The sequence below is a fragment of the Pleurodeles waltl genome, chromosome 1_1, assembly GCF_031143425.1.
Source record: "Pleurodeles waltl isolate 20211129_DDA chromosome 1_1, aPleWal1.hap1.20221129, whole genome shotgun sequence".
Lineage (NCBI taxonomy): Eukaryota > Metazoa > Chordata > Amphibia > Caudata > Salamandridae > Pleurodeles > Pleurodeles waltl.
This window is the reverse complement of record NC_090436.1, coordinates 563,429,697-563,447,345: the sequence shown is the minus strand read 5'-3', so window position 1 is coordinate 563,447,345 and position 17,649 is coordinate 563,429,697. Positions and strand designations below refer to the sequence as shown.

The 17,649-nt window shown below is 46.8% G+C and overlaps 1 protein-coding gene across 1 annotated transcript in view; it reads left to right on the top strand.

Moving 5' to 3' along the window:
• SLCO4C1 (solute carrier organic anion transporter family member 4C1) overlaps positions 1-17,649 on the top strand; it is a 490,988-nt gene that overhangs the window by 49,941 nt on the left and 423,398 nt on the right. Inside the window, exon 2 of the mRNA XM_069226038.1 lies at positions 6,427-6,690. Coding sequence (XP_069082139.1) covers positions 6,427-6,690 — 264 coding nt within the window. The remainder of the gene's footprint in view (positions 1-6,426; positions 6,691-17,649) is intronic.

Sequence of the window (17,649 nt, the reverse complement as noted above, 5' to 3'; positions counted from 1 at the left end):
TGGAGTATTTTTTGTAATGTCAGTCAAAACTATCTAAATTTGGTCAAGACAAATGAAAAACATGGAACCTATATCAGACATGCTCCGGGGCAGGACAGAAGCCCAGGGTCCTATGTCAACTTATAACATAGTGAGTAGGATCATTATCTCTATAGAAACCCCATGTTATTAATATTGTAATCATACCAAAAACAACACAATTGAAGGGTGTTTCTTGATATTTCTAGGTATTTTTATCTGAAGACCCCAGCAGGAGAATTATCTTAAGTGCTGCATGGAATACTGTTAAGCCCATCCTGGTTTTTTAGGGTCAGGATGAGACCCAGTGATGAAGCATGACACCAATAGGGTGTGTGAGGGTCTGCTTACACTGTGGTTATGTCCAACTGACTTGGTTTTAGCTTCACTTCATGTGTACTGTCTATCCTGCAGTGATTATATATATATATATATATATATATATATATATATATATATATAGTTAGAAATTGGGTTTCTGGTTGGCTAGGGTGTGCACCTAAGTCAGGCAGAAGCCACCCACTCTAGTCAGGGCAAGGGAGCTACACGTCCAAGATAACCCCTGCTCACCCCCTTGGTAGCTTGGCACGGGCAATCAGGCCTAACCTGGAGGCAATGTGTAAAGCGTTTGCACAACACACACAACACAGGTGACGCAATATGTCCACACCACAAAGTAAAAACAATACTGAGCTTTGCAAAATTAAACTGTATTGAACAAAACATAATTAGACCAAACATCACATGTCAGTAATACCCTGCTACCTTAGCAGTTGTCAGAATGTTAAACAAGTTGCTAATACTCTGCAAGAATAAGCAGTTGTCACATTAGAACACGTAAGTACTCAGGATTCTGCAACATAAGCAGTAGTCATGAATCACAATAAAGAAATATATGTACTTGTCATAAACACATCATAAATATCCATGAAAGGAACATTTGAGAACATATGGCAAGTCATAAAAACGTATATCTGCATGTAACGCCCGTAAAAGGATCATCAACACACATATGCGACATCATGAAAATAGGCAGGGAACATATAACCCCCCAATGTTCATATCAGAATGAATATGTCCCCAAAAGTGCAGGCTGTCTGAAAAGGATGCATAAAGCCCAACTGTCACTCTGCCCAGACGTGGATTGGAGTCAAGCTGCAAAACACCAGAGTCATAAGCACAGACAAATGTTCACTTTCTAGAAGTGGTATTTCTGTAATAGTAGTAAAAAATACACCTACAGCAGTAAGCAGCATTTATTATCACCATCACAACTATACCAAACATGCCTATGCTAGCCCTCATAAATCAGACAATACCCCTTGCACATAAGGCAGGGCATTTCTAATGCAATCCTATGAGAAGGCAGCACTCACAGCAGTGAGACACCAAGTGAGGCTGTTTGTCACTACCAGGACAGGCCACGCAACCTGGCACATGTCCTTCCTTCTACATTCATGGCACCCTGCCCATAGGGCTAGCTAGGGGGTACCTTAGGGGTGACTTACATATAGTAAAAGGGGAGTTCTGGGCCTGGAAAGTAAATTTAGATACCAGGTCCCTGTGGTAGCACTAGCAGGCCTGAGACAGGTTTGAAAGTCTACTTCAGTGGGTGGCGCATGCAGCGCTGCAGGCCCACTAGTAATATTTAATTTACAGGCCCTGGGTATAGAGATACCACTGTACAAGGGACTTACAAGTAAATTAAATATGCCAATTAGGTATAAGCCAATCATACCAACTTTAGATGGGAGAGCACCTGCACTTTAGTACTGGTCAGCAGTGATAAAGTGCTCAGAGTCCTAGAGCCAACAGTGAGAGGTCAGAAGAAATTGGAGGTAGGAGGCAAAAAGACTGGGGATGACCCTGTATAAGACAAAAAGTCCACTATATATATACAGTATATATATATATATATATCAACAAAAGTACTTCTCAAGAAGAAGGCGGTGTCACAGCCACTTACTTGTTATGATCCAAAATATCTTTTATTCAGGCAGACAAACAAAAAAGGCAAAAATGCCCTCTAACGCGTTTCAGGAGACTCAGCTCCTTTGCTCACAGAGATCGTCTCAACCCCATTTCCCTTTCCATTATAACTAATGCCATGAACATAAACACAAAAAAACCCACAAAAAAAACGGACAACATTTAGTGCATACACCGATGGCAGCCATCTTTGAATATGTTACTACTCCTAAGGATACAACCTCATTTTTATAACACATTTCATCTAACTTACCATGTTCTTTTAAACACATTCTTTTAAATATACCTCCACTTCCTTGTGATAATTCCAATTGTTGGACCTGGCCTTTTCAACAGGGTCATCCCCAAACTTTTTGCTTCCTTCCTCCTATTTTTTCTGACCTGTGTTGGTGGCTTTTGAACTCTGGGCACTTTACCACTGCTAACCAGTGCTAAAGTGCATATGCTCTCTGTGTAAATTGTACTGTTGATTGGTTTATCCATGATTGGCTATTTGATTTACTTGTAAGACCCTAGTAGAGTGCACTATATGTGCCTAGGGCCTGTAGATTAAATGCTACTAGTGGGCCTGCAGCACTGGTTGTGCCACACACTTAAGTAGCCCCTTAACCTTGTCTCAGGCCTGCCATTTCAAGGCCTGTTTGTGCCGTTTCACTGCCACTTCGACTTTGCATTTAAAAGTACTTGCCAAGCCGAAAACTCCCCTTTTTCTACATATAAGTCACCCCTAAGGTGTGCCCTAGGTAACCCCTAGAGCAGGGTGCTGTGTGGGTAAAAGGCTGGACATGTACCTGTGTAGTTTATATGTCCTGGTAGTGTAAAACTCCTAAATTAGTTTTTACACTACTGTGAGGCCTGCTCCCTTCATAGGCTAACATTGGGGCTGCTCTCATACATTTTTGAAGTGGTAGCTGCTGATCTGAAAGGAGTAGGAAGGTCATATTTAGTATGGCCGGAATAGTAATACAAAATCCTGCTGACTGGTGAAGTTGGATTTAATATTACTATTCTAGAAATGCCACTGTTAGAAAGTGAGCATTTCTTTGCACTTAAATCTTTCTGTGCCTTACAATCCACGTCTGGCTGGGTTTAGTTGACAGCTCCTTGTGCATTCACTCAGACACACCCGAAACACAGGGTACTCAGCCTCACTTGCATACATCTGCATTTTGAATGGGTCTTCCTGGGCTGGGAGGGTGGAGGGCCTACCTCCTGTTCCCTGAAGTCTCAGGACCAAAAAGACTTCTCTTTTTCAACTGGACACCGTGTGCGCCGAAAAATTTGACGCCCAAAAGTTAAATGCCAAGAATGAATCACGCATTCTGCTGCTGATTCAACCATCAGGATTTAAATGTCTAGAAACGATCGCACACTCTACCGATCTGAGCTGTAAGGGTTAATTGCCAAGAATGAATCGTGCTCACTGCTGCTGATTCAACCATCAAGGTTTGAATGCCAAAATACGATCACGCACACTGCCGAGCCGAACTGCAAGAGGTAAATGCCAGGTATAAATCGTGCACACTGTTGCCGATTAGAAAATCAAAGTTGAACTGCCAAGATTACGATCGCGTGTTCTGCCGATCTGAACTGTAAAAGTTAAATGCCAGGAATGAATTGCGCACACTACTGCCGATTCTAACATCAAAGTTTAAATGCCAAGACTACGATTGCACGTTCTGCTGATTGGAACAGTAAGAGTTAAATGCCAGGAAGGAATTGCTCACACTGCTGCCGATTCGAACATCAAAGCTCAAATGCCAAGATTACGATCGCGCACGCGATCAGCTCAAAAGGCCCAAAACATGAATATGCCTGATAACGGAGTTGGGGGCCTAACCCGACCTCCGTCTTACCACCCTGCTGGAAGATCACCAGGATAATGAGGACAGGCCCTGGAAAAGTCTAGGTAGGTCTTTGGCACAGGAGCTCAGGAAAATGCAGCTGCTCTGCACCGGGACCTCTGAATAGTGAGCACATCGAGCTGGACTGGCTCCCTTAAATAGGCCCAGGCCCGCCAACGTGCCACACCCAGCCAGACTGCAGTAAAGGATTCTAGAAAGGCTTAGAATAGGGACCACACCCTAACCACACCCTGTAATCCTGCAGCAAAGCCTTGAAAATGACCAATACATTGCAAACAGTATAATGACGTATCAAGATGAATTGCTGCAATGCAAAAGGTTAACATACTGCATCAACTCATAATGCATGAATTATTACATTACATAAGGATTGGCTTTTTGTATTACGTCGCCCGTAGAGTGGACACTGTCCTGATGTTGACACAGTTAAGATATGGATTTTTAAAGATTAAATCCAAAATAGTGCTTAGAAGTCACTAGCAATCAAAAGGTTAGTTGAGGTCACAAGGGACCGGTGCAAATTGAAAATTCAGGCTGACGTTAATGGAGGATAGGCACACTACAGATCCCATGCAGGTTCCGATGAAACAGTGCCTTTGATGGAGCAAAGCACCAATGTTTAGGATGTGTTGTGTTGGTTCCGATCCTTGCAGTCTGGTCCTGCCTCGGTGTCGAACTCCGCTGAAGTGAATGGGTTGCATTGTTGTTGAGCCATGCAGAGTTGTCATTGAGCTGCATAGGCTGTGAATCTGCTGTCATTGAACAGCCTCTGCGTCTGCATTGATAAAGCAATGCATCAGAATTTCTCCCGCACTCGAGGTTATGAATCAGTTTTTGTAGACATCAGCTGCAGAACCGACTTCTGAGGCCCAGGATGGAGGGGGTACCTCAGACAAGGATAGGACTCACAGATGGCAGAGTCCAAGAGCACCAGGAGAGTTTCAGGCAGCCTTTGATGTACCTGAGACTGCAGGACATGGGGCTAGCCATCAAGCCCTTGGAGTCACTCTGGTCAGCAAAATGTGTCCAGTGTTTCTCCTTAGCATGGCAGAGATCTGTAGGTAGCAGGGCAGTTAAAAAAATCATAAGCAGTTCCTTGGAACGGTCGGTCCAGGCACAGTGGCGATCGTTACAGTACAGCAGTCTTTACTCAGAACAGAGTTCTTCCCAGGGTCAGGAGTCCAGGAGTGTATTGAGTTGCTAGGTTCAGAGCCCTAGTACTTATACCAAAAAATGCCTTTGAAGTGAGGGTGACTTCAAAGCAGCTCCTTGAAATGCACAGGTCGCTTTTCATCCCAGCCCTGGCTCCAGACCATCAGTAGGGGGTAATAAGCCCTTTGTGTGGGGACAGGCACTTCCCTATTAAGGTGCAGGTGTGAGTTCCCCTCCACTCTTCTATCCCAGGAAGGCCCATCAGAATACTGATGAATGCAGATGAGTCCTTTGTCATACCCACCCTTCTTGTGTGTGTGGCTGTCTTGGAGAAATGCACAAAGTGTAGTTGTCACCTAGCCCAGACCTGTATTAGAGATAGGTTGTAAGGCATACAGAGCAATACGAGCAGAGAAATTGCCACTTTCTAAAAGTGGCAGTTCTAAAATAGTAAAGTTAAATCTGACTTTACCATTAAAGGGGATTTATCATTACCATCCCCATGTTATAAAATATCATGTAGTTACTCCTTTTTGATCAGGAATTGCTGCTTGAAGGTATATAAACAAATTCCCAATGTTGGCCTATGAGAGGAGTAGGCCTCATAGTAATGAAAAACGACTTTGGGATTTTTTCAATACCAGGACATGTAAAACCAAATGTACATGTCCTGCCTTTTACTTATATAGCACCTTGACCTATGGAGTACCTCGGGCCTACCTTCAGGGCTTTCTTATATGTAATGAGGGGAGTTTCATGATTGGCACAAAGTTTTAAATGTCAAGTCAAAGTGGCAGTGAAACTGTACACACAGTCTCTGCATTGGCAGGCCTGAACCATGTTTACAGGGCTATTTCAGTGGGTGGTACAATCAGTGCAGCAGGCCCAATCATAGTATTTAATTTACAGGCCCTGGGTAAATGGTATTCTGAGTCACAAGATACTTTTCAGATAAATTAAATATGGCAATTGCTTATACACCAATGTTACCACGTTAAGGGGAGAGAGCATGTACACTTTACCACTGATTAGCAGCAGTCAAGTGCTCAGAGTCCTAAAGACAACAAAAAAGAGAGTGGAAAAAGAGGAGGAAGGCAAAAAGTATGAGGTATACCTGCAAAAAGGGCCATTTCCGACAACGCTAATTTCTTTCACCAAAACTCAAAAAAGAAAAGGCAAAATATGCAGACTGAAGTGCAATATATGCAACAAGAAGTCCCATATAATGACTGGCTGTTTTATTATTATTTTTGTTGTTGCGATAATTAGTATTAGTAATATTGTTGTTATTTCTGTAGCTGATGATTCATTTATTCTCGGTTCCGATCCACCACTCTAACATGTCTACATTTACTGGATTCATGCAACTGAGAAAGCACTGACTATGTCTCTTTCCTTCCAGGTACTATTGTGAACGGGCTGGTGAACGTCAGTATTTCTACCATCGAGAGACGATTCCAGCTGAACAGTTCTCTGACCGGCGTGGTGGTCGCCAGCTACGACATCGCGTTCTGCGTCCTGTCACTTTTCGTTTCTTTCTACGGACAACGGGGCCACAAGCCTCGATGGCTCGCCTTCTCAGCCTTCACCATTGGGCTCGGATCGATTATATTTGCCTTGCCGCACTTTATTAGTGGATTGTACGAGTACGGAGCTGACTTTGAAGGTAAGAAAACCCCAGCTAGCCATGAACAATACAAAATTACCAATTATTGCTTTTGTGGGTGTCTCTTTGGAAGCCAGCGCGTTCTGTCCCAAAATGTTGCTCTTTCAGATGCAACATACATTGGACAATGTTTATCTTGAAACTGAAGTCGCGCTTGGTAGCGATTGCACTGGTTATCCCGGGACTGTTGCAGTGTAAGTAAAGCGAAGGTCAGTTTCGGCTGTTCTGTTTGTTAAGCATTTGTTCTCGTGCAGGTCTGTGCTTGCCCTGAAGGTCAACTGGGTCCATCTCAGTTGTGTTCGATTCTTCCTTCCTGATGCTAGACGTGTATTGTGTTTTACTGCTACACTCTACTTTTTTAAGTCCGCAGCAGTGAAACACGTGAAGGAAACAAAGCACAAGTTACCCATAAACAGACGTGAATGACAGCAGATTTAGATGTTGCACAGAATATCTTCTATAAATTGTTAGTTGGAAAAAAAAACCTTCACACTGCTTTCTCCTTTAATTCAACAGGAGACAATTAAGACGCATTTCACTGTACAAAAACAGACACAGTGCAATTTTGCACTGAACGCCCGATGGACAGATTACATTTTCACAGACCAATTATTAATAAATCTTGTTTTTACAGACTACTCCGAATGTTTCTGCACTTGCTGGTCTGTGGGAAAATCTGTAGAAAACATTGCACCAGTGTTATACTAGATAACCTGACCCACTAAACATTAAGGGCCACATAAAGCATTCTGGTATGTACACACCTATTTTTGCGATTCAGCAATCTATTTACAGAATCCCAAAAAGGGTTTGCGAGTCACAATTAGGAAGGGGCGTCCCCTTCCTAATTGCGAGTCTAAGTCTGATGTATGATTGTTTTGTGACAGCAAATGCCATCACAAAACAATCGCAGTTAGCACCAGTCTCCAACTGGTGCTAACTCATTCGCAGAAGGGAAGGGGTCCCTTTGGGTCCCCTTCCCCTTTGTGAATGCAAGCAAAAATATATTTTCAGAGGAGGCAGTGACCACTGCCTGCTCTGAAAAAAATGAAAAGAAAACTTTTCATTTTTGCGTTCAAAATGCATTCCGTTTTCCTTTAAGGAATACGGGCTCCATTTAAATAAAAAAAAAAAAAAACACTGCTTTATTTAAAAGCAGTCACAGACATGGTGGTCTGCTGACCCCAGCAGGCCACCATCCCTGTGAGTGCCGCCATTCCCAATGGGGTCGCAAATTGCGACCTACTTCATGAATATTCATGAGGTAGGTCATTTGCGACCCCATTGTGAATCGCAAAGTGTCATTGACACTGTTGTACATCAGGTTTTGCGACTCACAAATTGCGAGTTGCTAAGTCTCGCAATTTGAGAGTCGCAAAACCTGATCTTCGTACATGTGGCCCTAAGTTACTTTCGACTTTTACACACTCTAGGAGTTTGAGGAAAACATTTTAGAATATCGGGCTCGTGCTATTGTGCGTGGTCATGGGGTGCAGTTGCATTTGCCCCAGCCTTTTGTGCCCCTGGGCAGAAGGGGCTGAAGATGCTAGTACAGCTCCTTTTATGATCTGGATTGCGTGTGTGTTTCACTAGGGGGTGTTCCGTCAGTTGCATTGGGGCGTTACCCCATGCAAATGAGGGACTTCTTTGTTGTTACACCAGCACTGTATTGGAGACTCAATGCCAAAGGATTTATCAGGAGCACTGACTGTTAGTCACATGTGAGGTGGCGCCTCGTCTGAGCTCGGTCCAATGGCACCCATTCTAAGGCAGGAAAGGGTGTCCCAGGGACCGAATAGCAATCCCCCTCTTTAAATAGAGTCCGGACGACCTCTGGTGAAAGAGGGAACCATGGTTTCAAAACACAGCTTTCTTTACTCAGGGCAGATGGAAACTGTCAGATATCACAACTGTACTGAGAGGCGCAGTTACATTTATATAATTGGGTGCGCAGTTCCAGTCTTTGCCGGGCACAACTATTTAAGGGTCTGCTGCAGAACACACAGGGATGGAAGTCCGATTTGTAATTCACTTAGAACACTAATATATTAGCACGCGTCGTTTAGAGCTTCTTCTCAGTAATGACTTTAGTAGGAGCACGATGCCTCCTTCTCCATTGAACCGTCCACCTTCCTATTCTGTCAGCTTGTCCCGTTATCCTGCTGTCGCAGATGCAGCCTCACGTAAGGAGGACCTGTTTACAATGCCAAGCTACCAGAGATTTCAAGCATGCCTTTCAGAATCTGCTATGACTTGAGTTAGAATTTCACAAATTGCTTCAATCTTGCTTTCCTTAAAGCAAACATTGCTTTCCAGTTCTAAATTCGTTACATTTCCCTTTTGTCTGTAGTGTCTCGGAATCTCGTTTACATTATTAAATTCTCTTGAATAAAATGGAAGCATCTTGTTTCTTCCGCATTTACCCGCTATGTATTTTAACATTCTAACAGACTACTTTATTAATTACGCGACTTGTCCCATTACCCCACCCCCCTGCACAATTCACAGTGAAGATCTATGTTCCACTTCTGCAACCCTTTATTGTTTGATGTTACACACAGGCAATTTAGGTTTTGTTGTGAGACCAATACTTTCCTTTTTGGATACAATTTAAATCCAATTTATTTTCAAAACATAAATTCTAGTAGCAACCTGGGTATAATGATAAAATTGCAGGCTTAAAAAAATACTGTACCATTAATTCCATTAAATGTCAGTCTTTCTCTGCCAGTTCCCATGCACCCATCGCGGTTTCTCGAGCAGCAGCAGCTGACCCATGGGGCCAGTGGAGGTGTGCTCTTCAGTGCTGCAAGATTGAAGAGGAGGAGAGGGACAGGGTGGTCTGCTGATCTCATTGTGAAATCTCTGCAGAAGGAGGACAGAAAAACAATCTAACAATACACACTAGGCATATGAAGAAGGACAACTTCAATTTCACCCTAATCTTACATGGCCATTGTGGATCTGAGAGAAAGAAAAGAAGCCAGGCGGGTACTGCCAATCCCTCCAGCTTGCTGCATTCTGATCTCCTTGGCTCACTCTTCAGATGCTTTCTGTGCTGAGCCCTTGTCTCTTCTATATTATCTGCTCCCTCCTAAGGTGCTCTGGTGTGTCTTCTAAATCCTCATCCTATTAGCCCATGGCCTGTCCCTTCTGATCCTTGGACCTGTTCCGTGTAGCACGTGTGACCCCTTCATAGCTCATAAGATAGAGAACTGAGCGTGCTATCTCCTGAGCCATGATGAGTCCTAGCATCACAAGGCTTCTAAGTCTTGGGCCCACAGTTTGCTTCTGCCTCCAAAACTTTCATCTACAAAGAAGACACGGCTTGGGTGGTGGGGGAAGTATCTTCTAGCCAGGTTTGTTCTGAGAACCTAAATGATGCCTGACAAATTTTGTCAGACCAGCTTTCTTGGTGTGTACATTAAGCAAGCAGAGTGAGAGAACATAACTACTGCAAGGACCTTGGAGATTCTTCTGTCAATTAATGTTTGAATAAATGTCCAAAACATGTTAGTTTTTACAAAATATTTTTCATTATGGGTTCTTGTCCAATCAGTGAATGGACGCATGGATATTGCGGACATGGCTGCATGACTGATTGAATGAATGAATAGTTGGAGGGGTAAGGAGTGGGTGAATGAATTTTTTTAAGAATGGATTATAATGAATAAAGATATTTAACTTTATCGAGTAAACAGTATTTGTTGGACCTGGCTTTTTGACAGGGACATCCCCAAACTTTTTGCCTCCTTCCTCCTATTTTTTCTGACCTGTTGTTGTTGGCTTTTGACCTCTGGGCACTTTACCACTGCTAACCAGTGCTAAAGTGCATATGCTCTCTGTGTAAATTGTACTACTGATTGGTTTATTCATGATTGACTATTTAATTTACTTGTAAGTCCCTGGTAGAGTGCACTACATGTGCCTAGGGCAGGTAGATTAAATGCTACTAGTGGGCCTACAGTACTGGTTGTGCCACCCACCTCAGTAGCCCCTTAACCTTGTCTCAGGCCTGCCATTGCAAGGCCTGTGTGTGCAGTTTCACTGCCACTTCGACTTGGCATTTAAAGGTACTTGCCAAGCCTAGAACTCCCCTTTTTCTATACATAAGTCACCCCTAATGTGTGCCCTAGGTAACCCCTAGAGCAGGATGCGGTGTGGGTAAAAGGCAGGACATGTACTTGTGTGGTTATATGTCCTGGTAGTGTAAAACTCCTAAATTAGTTTTTACACTACTGTGAGGCCTGCTCCCTTCATAGGCTAACATTGGGGCTGCTCTCATACATTGTTGAAGTGGCAGCTGCTGATCTGAAAGGAGCAGGAAGGTCATATTTAGTATGGCCAGAATGGTAATATAAAGTCCTGCTGACTGGTGAAGTCGGATTTAATATTACTATCCTAGAAATGCCACTTTTAGAAAGTGAGCATTTCTCTGCACTAAAATCTTGTTGTGCCCTTCAATCCACGTCTGGCTAGGTTTAGTTGACAGCTCCTTGTGCATTCACTCAGACACACCCCAAACACAGGGTACTCAGCCTCACTTGCATACATCTGCATTTTGAATGGGTCTTCCTGGGCTGGGAGGGTGGAGGGCCTGCCCTCACACAAAGGACTGCCACACCCCCTACTGGGACTCTGGCAGACAGGATTGAACTGAAAGGGGGCTTGGTGCATTTCTTAGACACTCTTTGAAGTCACCCCCACTTCAAAGGCACAACTTAGTATAAAACAGGGCCTCTGCCCTACCTCATCAGACACTTGCTGGAGAAGAAACCTGAACCAGAAACTACATCCTGCCAAGAAGAACTGCCTGGCTGCTCAAAGGACTCACCTGTCTGCTTTTCTACAAAGGACTGCTGCCTTGCTGTTGGCCTGCTGCCTTGCTGAACTCTTGTCTGGCTGTAAAAGTGCTCTCCAAGGGCTTGGATAGAGCTTGCCTCCTGTTCCCTGAAGTCTCAGGACCAAAAAGACTTCTCTCTTCTTCTTGGACGCTCCGTGCGCCGAACTTTTCGACGCACAGCTTGTTCCGCGGCAAGAAAAACGCCGCACACCAACGCTGATCGACGCGACGTCTTCGGGACGACCGAAACTTTGACGCACGGCCTCGCAAGGACAACGCCGCCCGACTTCCCGGGAGAAATCGACGCAACGCCTGCCGTGAGATGAAAACTTTGACGCACGGCCTCGCAAGGACAACGCCGCCCGACTCCGCAGGAGAAATCGACGTGGCGCCTGCCGTGAGATCGAAACTTTGACGCACGGCCTCGCAAGGACAACGCCGCCCGACTTCCCAGGAGAAATCAATGCGACGCCTGCCGTGAGATCAAAACTTTGACGCCCGACCTCGCAAGGACAACGCCGCCCGACTCCGCAGGAGAAATCGACGCGACGCCTGCCGTGAGATCGAAACTTCGACGCGCAGCCCCACAGAACGACGCGCAGCCGGAAAACAAGCAGGAAAATCCACGCACAGACCCGGGACATCTGGTACTCCCCGCAAACCACAGTAAGAGACTGTCCGCGCGCCGAAAAACGACGCACGACTCCCCGCGTGGAAAAATAACGACGCAAGTCCGTGTGTGCTGAGGAGAAATCGACGCACACACCAGTTTTCCACCTCTTCTCCTGTGGCCCTCTGAGGAGATTTTCCACCAGAAACCAGGTACTTTGTGTTTGAAAGAGACTTTGTTTACTTTCTAAAGACTTAAGACACTTTCTATCACTTTTCAGTGATATCTTTACAAATTCGTATTGCAACTTTGATCGTTTTGACCTGAAGATACCCAGATAAATATTATATATTTTTCTAAACACTGTGTGGTGTATTTTTGTGGTGTTATGCTATGGTGTTGTATGATTTATTGCACAAATGCTTTACACATTGCCTTCTAAGTTAAGCCTGACTGCTCATGCCAAGCTACCGGAGGGTGAGCACAGGCTGATTTTGGATTGTGTGTGACTTACCCTGACTAGAGTGAGGGTTCTTGCTTGGACAGAGGGCAACCTGACTGCCAACCAAAAACCCCATTTCTAACATTGGTGATCAGCGGTGAGGATAGGACTTGTGTTTGTGCAGTGACATACAGGAGCTAAGTATTTCACTACCTACCCACATTTGAAGGTCAACTTGATTTTTCATCTTTTTTGGCTTTTGGTTCTCTGATGTCCTCCTGGATATACTATTGATATTTTGGACTTTGGATTTTGGTTTTTGCTGATAAGATCTTATCAGAATGGGATTGTGTACCTACTCATTCTTTGTTCGTACTGACCACCTCACTAAGGCTGACCTAAGGAAGCTTTGCAGAAAATGGGGCCTTCCTGTAGCAAGGAGATTTTCTAAGGCGGAGATGCTACATCACTACATAGTCTGGGGGGAGGAAAGATGGGCAGAGAGAGAGGCAGCAAGAAACCAAATGACTAAGTACCCCTCAGATGAGGAGGAGGACTACGCACATGAGGAGGAAGACTGCTCACATGAGGAGGAAGACTACTCAGATGAGGACAGTGACCCAGAAATAGATGAATGGCTCCGAGGTCAAAGGCGACAAGAGCAACAATTAGAGGAGTATCTTGCAGAGGTTGAGGCAAAAAGACTCTTAGCACTGAAAGAAGACAAGATTGCAGCTCAAGAGCTGAGCTGTAAAGAGCTGAAACTGGAGGCCGGAAGGGCTGAGTCTAGTTCAGATGGTGGCAGCAAAAATCTTGCATCTAGTACTGCTGAAGAAGGGCACAAGCCCAGAGATGTGGTGCCCAACTTGAAGAAGGGAGTTGACACACCCCAGGCGGTTCAAGGGTATGAGGTAGTTCCCGTTATGCACAGGGTCCCTGAGAAGGATTGGGGAACTGGCACAGGGAGTCATATTCCTACTGGGGGGAGGGACACTTTACTGACTCTAGCAGAGAGTGACAGAGAAAAGGGTTCCCCCCTGGTGGACGTCCTGGATATAGAGTGTAGAGACATCCCAGAAGAGTATGGGTTGAGTGTCAGGGACAGACAGATACTGTCTCACCAGTCTCAGGAGGGTGAGGTAGAGTGCTTTTCCAAGGTTGAGTTACTGGGTGGTTGGGTGAAGGGTACTGTGGTTAATACATGTGAAGGGCAGAATGATGTAATTGCTGGAGAGCATATGTCTGGTCCTTATTTTCCAGAGCTACGCCAACACCAGGTGGAGTGTGAGTTCTCTGACCCCAGGGAACTTACAATGGAGGCAGACTTCTGGGTGAGTACCAGAGAGTCTGAAGAGGCATTTGGGGGTGCTCCTGAAGGGAGTGGTCTAGGTGGTTCCCAACCGAGTGAGGTGGGAAAGGATTGTAGTGTCCCAGGTAGGTCCCAGGTCCTAGAGGGTTCCATGAAGGAACACCAGGAGGGAAGCCTAGCCTGTACCGTAGGGCCACCTTTTGAGGGATGCCCCGCAGTGTCAGAAGAACTTGGGGGGGTGACTGTAGCCAGCATCCCAACAGTTCTGGTGTCTGGCAGTACCCCTCCTAGTGAGGGGGTGCAGAAGTCCAGACATAGGGTTGAGAGGGGTTGCAGACCCCAGTGGAGGACCTTGAGAGTCAGGGGACAGCTCTGAGAGCAGAGCCCCCCAGGAATGACCCAGGTGAAACCGTTTCTGGTTTGGGGGAAACCCAGACTCTGCCGGATGGGCAGAGGTCGGGAGACCTGCGCCAACCAGACTCTTGTGTGGCCCTTGGGGACGGTATGTCCCTTGTAGGGGGTGAGAGTGCCCCCCAGGAAGTCCTGGCATGCCAGGCAAAGATTCAACCTCAGGGTGGTGACTCTGGGTTGGATACCCAGGTTCAGAGGTTAAACTCTGACCTGGTGGGGGGTAGGTGTGCCCCCCAGAAAGTCCTGGCGTGCCAGGCAATTGCCCAACCTCAGGGTGGTGACCCTGAGTTGGGGAACCAGGCTCAGAGGTTAAACTCTGACCTGGTGGGAGGTAGGTGTGCCTCCCTGGAAGTCCTGGCCTGCCAGGCAATGGTTCAACCTCAGGGTGGTGACTCTGGGTTGGCTAACCAGGTTCAGGGGATGAACTCTGACCTGTTGGGGGGTAGGTGTGCCCCCCAGAAAGTCCTGGTGTACCAGGCAGTGGTCCAACCTCAGAGTGTTGACTCTGGGTTGGATGACCAGGTTCAGAGGTGAAACTCTGACCTGGTGGGGGGTAGGTGTGCCCCCCAGAAAGTCCTGGCGTGCCAGGCAATTGCCCAACCTCAGGGTGGTGACCCTGGGTTGGGGAACCAGGCTCAGAGGTTAAACTCTGACCTGGTGGGAGGTAGGTGTGCCTCCCAGAAAGTCCTGGTGCGCCAGGCAATTGTTCAACTTCAGGGTGGTGACTCTGAGTTGAATGGCCAAGTTCAGAGGTTAAACTCTGACCTGGTGGAGGGTCAGTGTGCCCTCCAGGAAGTCCTGGCATGCCAGGCAATTGTTCAACTTCAGGGTGGTGACTCTGAGTTGAATGGTCAGGTGCAGAGGTTAAACTCTGACCTGGTGGGGGGTAGGTGTGCCTCCCAGGAAGTCCTGGTTTGCCAGGCAGTGATCCAGTCTGAGGGTACAGACCCTGGGCTGGAATACCAGGTTCAGGGTGTCCCACCGGACCTGGAGGGAGGGGCTACTGATAACAGTGCCCCTACCATGTTGTCTTCTGAGGAGGCCACTCCTAGTTGGAGGGTGCTGGACCCCAGAAGAGAGGGCAGGGGGAGGGAAGCCTCACCCCGGGCCCTAGTCCAACCTGAAGGTACAGACCCCAGGTTGGAGGGCCAGTTGCAGGTTAACAGCCCTGCACTGGTGGAGAATGGTACAGGGCGACTTCTGTAAGCACCCTGACCATGTTGGACTCTGGGGGTACCGCTCCAGGAGGGAGGGTACAGAGCCCCAGAGGGGAGGACCAGGTTCAGGCTGTCATCCCTGACCTGGTGGAAGGGAGAGTGGTTAAAGGGTGCCCAGCACCTGGGGCTACCGCCCCTCACTCTCCACAGCCACAGTGGTTGGAGAGCTTTGAGAGGCCTGGGGCCTGGCTCTCATCCCTGGCAGCTGTCAGTAATCACTGTGGCTTGCTGTCCGGGTGGACAGAGTTCTCCCTGGGGAGGGGACAAGTGTCACATCCCGGGGGTAGAGTGGGCAACACCACTGTGTTGGTCATGGTGGTACTATCCTGCTCCTGGGATACATCTGTGAGCAAAGTAAGGTTAGGTGCTGCACAGATGGGATCCGCAGGTAAGGAGAAAGGTTACCCATGGGTTGGCTTAGTGGGCCCTGAGAGTATGGACAGAGGGATCCAATTGGAGTCAGGAAGGCGAAGAACTGGAGCATGCCCCTGCTGTTGTGGACCTGGGTCCTTGTTCTATCGCCTCAAACAGGGAAGTACATCAGGATAGTGATTGTTCTCCCCTGGCTTTAGGCTGGTAGGGGGTCATGTTGGACCTGGCATTTTGACAGGGACATCCCCAAACTTTTTGCCTCCTTCCTCCTATTTTTTCTGACCTGTTGTTGTTGGCTTTTGACCTCTGGGCACTTTACCACTGCTAACCAGTGCTAAAGTGCATATGCTCTCTGTGTAAATTGTACTACTGATTGGTTTATCCATGATTGACTATTTAATTTACTTGTAAGTCCCTGGTAGAGTGCACTACATGTGCCTAGGGCAGGTAGATTAAATGCTACTAGTGGGCCTACAGCACTGGTTGTGCCACCCACCTCAGTAGCCCCTTAACCTTGTCTCAGGCCTGCCATTGCAAGGCCTGTGTGTGCAGTTTCACTGCCACTTCGACTTGGCATTTAAAGGTACTTGCCAAGCCTAGAACTCCCCTTTTTCTATACATAAGTCACCCCTAATGTGTGCCCTAGGTAACCCCTAGAGCAGGGTGCGGTATGGGTAAAAGGCAGGACATGTACTTGTGTGGTTATATGTCCTGGTAGTGTAAAACTCCTAAATTCGTTTTTACACTACTGTCAGGCCTGCTCCCTTCATTGGCTAACATTGGGGCTGCTCACATACATTGTTGAAGTGGCAGCTGCTGATCTGAAAGGAGCAGGAAGGTCATATTTAGTATGGCCAGAATGGTAATATAAAGTCCTGCTGACTGGTGAAGTCGGATTTAATATTACTATCCTAGAAATGCCACTTTTAGAAATTGAGCATTTCTTTGCACTAAAATCTTGTTTTGCCCTTCAATCCACATCTGGCTAGGTTTAGTTGACAGCTCCTTGTGCATTCACTCAGACACACCCCAAACACAGGGTACTCAGCCTCACTTGCATACATCTGCATTTTGAATGGGTCTTCCTGGGCTGGGAGGGTGGAGGGCCTGCCCTCACACAAAGGACTGCCACACCCCCTACTGGGACTCTGGCAGACAGGATTGAACTGAAAGGGGGCTTGGTGCATTTCTTAGACACTCTTTGAAGTCACCCCCACTTCAAAGGCACAACTTAGTATAAAACAGGGCCTCTGCCCTACCTCATCAGACACTTGCTGGAGAAGAAACCTGAACCAGAAACTACATCCTGCCAAGAAGAACTGCCTGGCTGCTCAAAGGACTCACCTGTCTGCTTCTCTACAAAGGACTGCTGCCTTGCTGTTGGCCTGCTGCCTTGCTGAACTCTTGTCTGGCTGTAAAAGTGCTCTCCAAGGGCTTGGATAGAGCTTGCCTCCTGTTCCCTGAAGTCTCAGGACCAAAAAGACTTTGCTCTTCCTCTTGGACGCTCCGTGTGCCGAACTTTTCGATGCACAGCTTGTTCCGCGGCAAGAAAAACGCCGCACACCGACGCTGATCGACGCGACGTCTTCGGGACGACCGAAACTTTGACGCACGGCCTCGCAAGGACAACGCCGCCCGACTTCCCGGGCGAAATCGACGCGACGCCTGCCGTGATATCAAAACTTTGACGCACGGCCTCGCAAGGACAACGCCGCCCGACTCCGCAGGAGAAATCGCCGCGACGCCTGCCGTGAG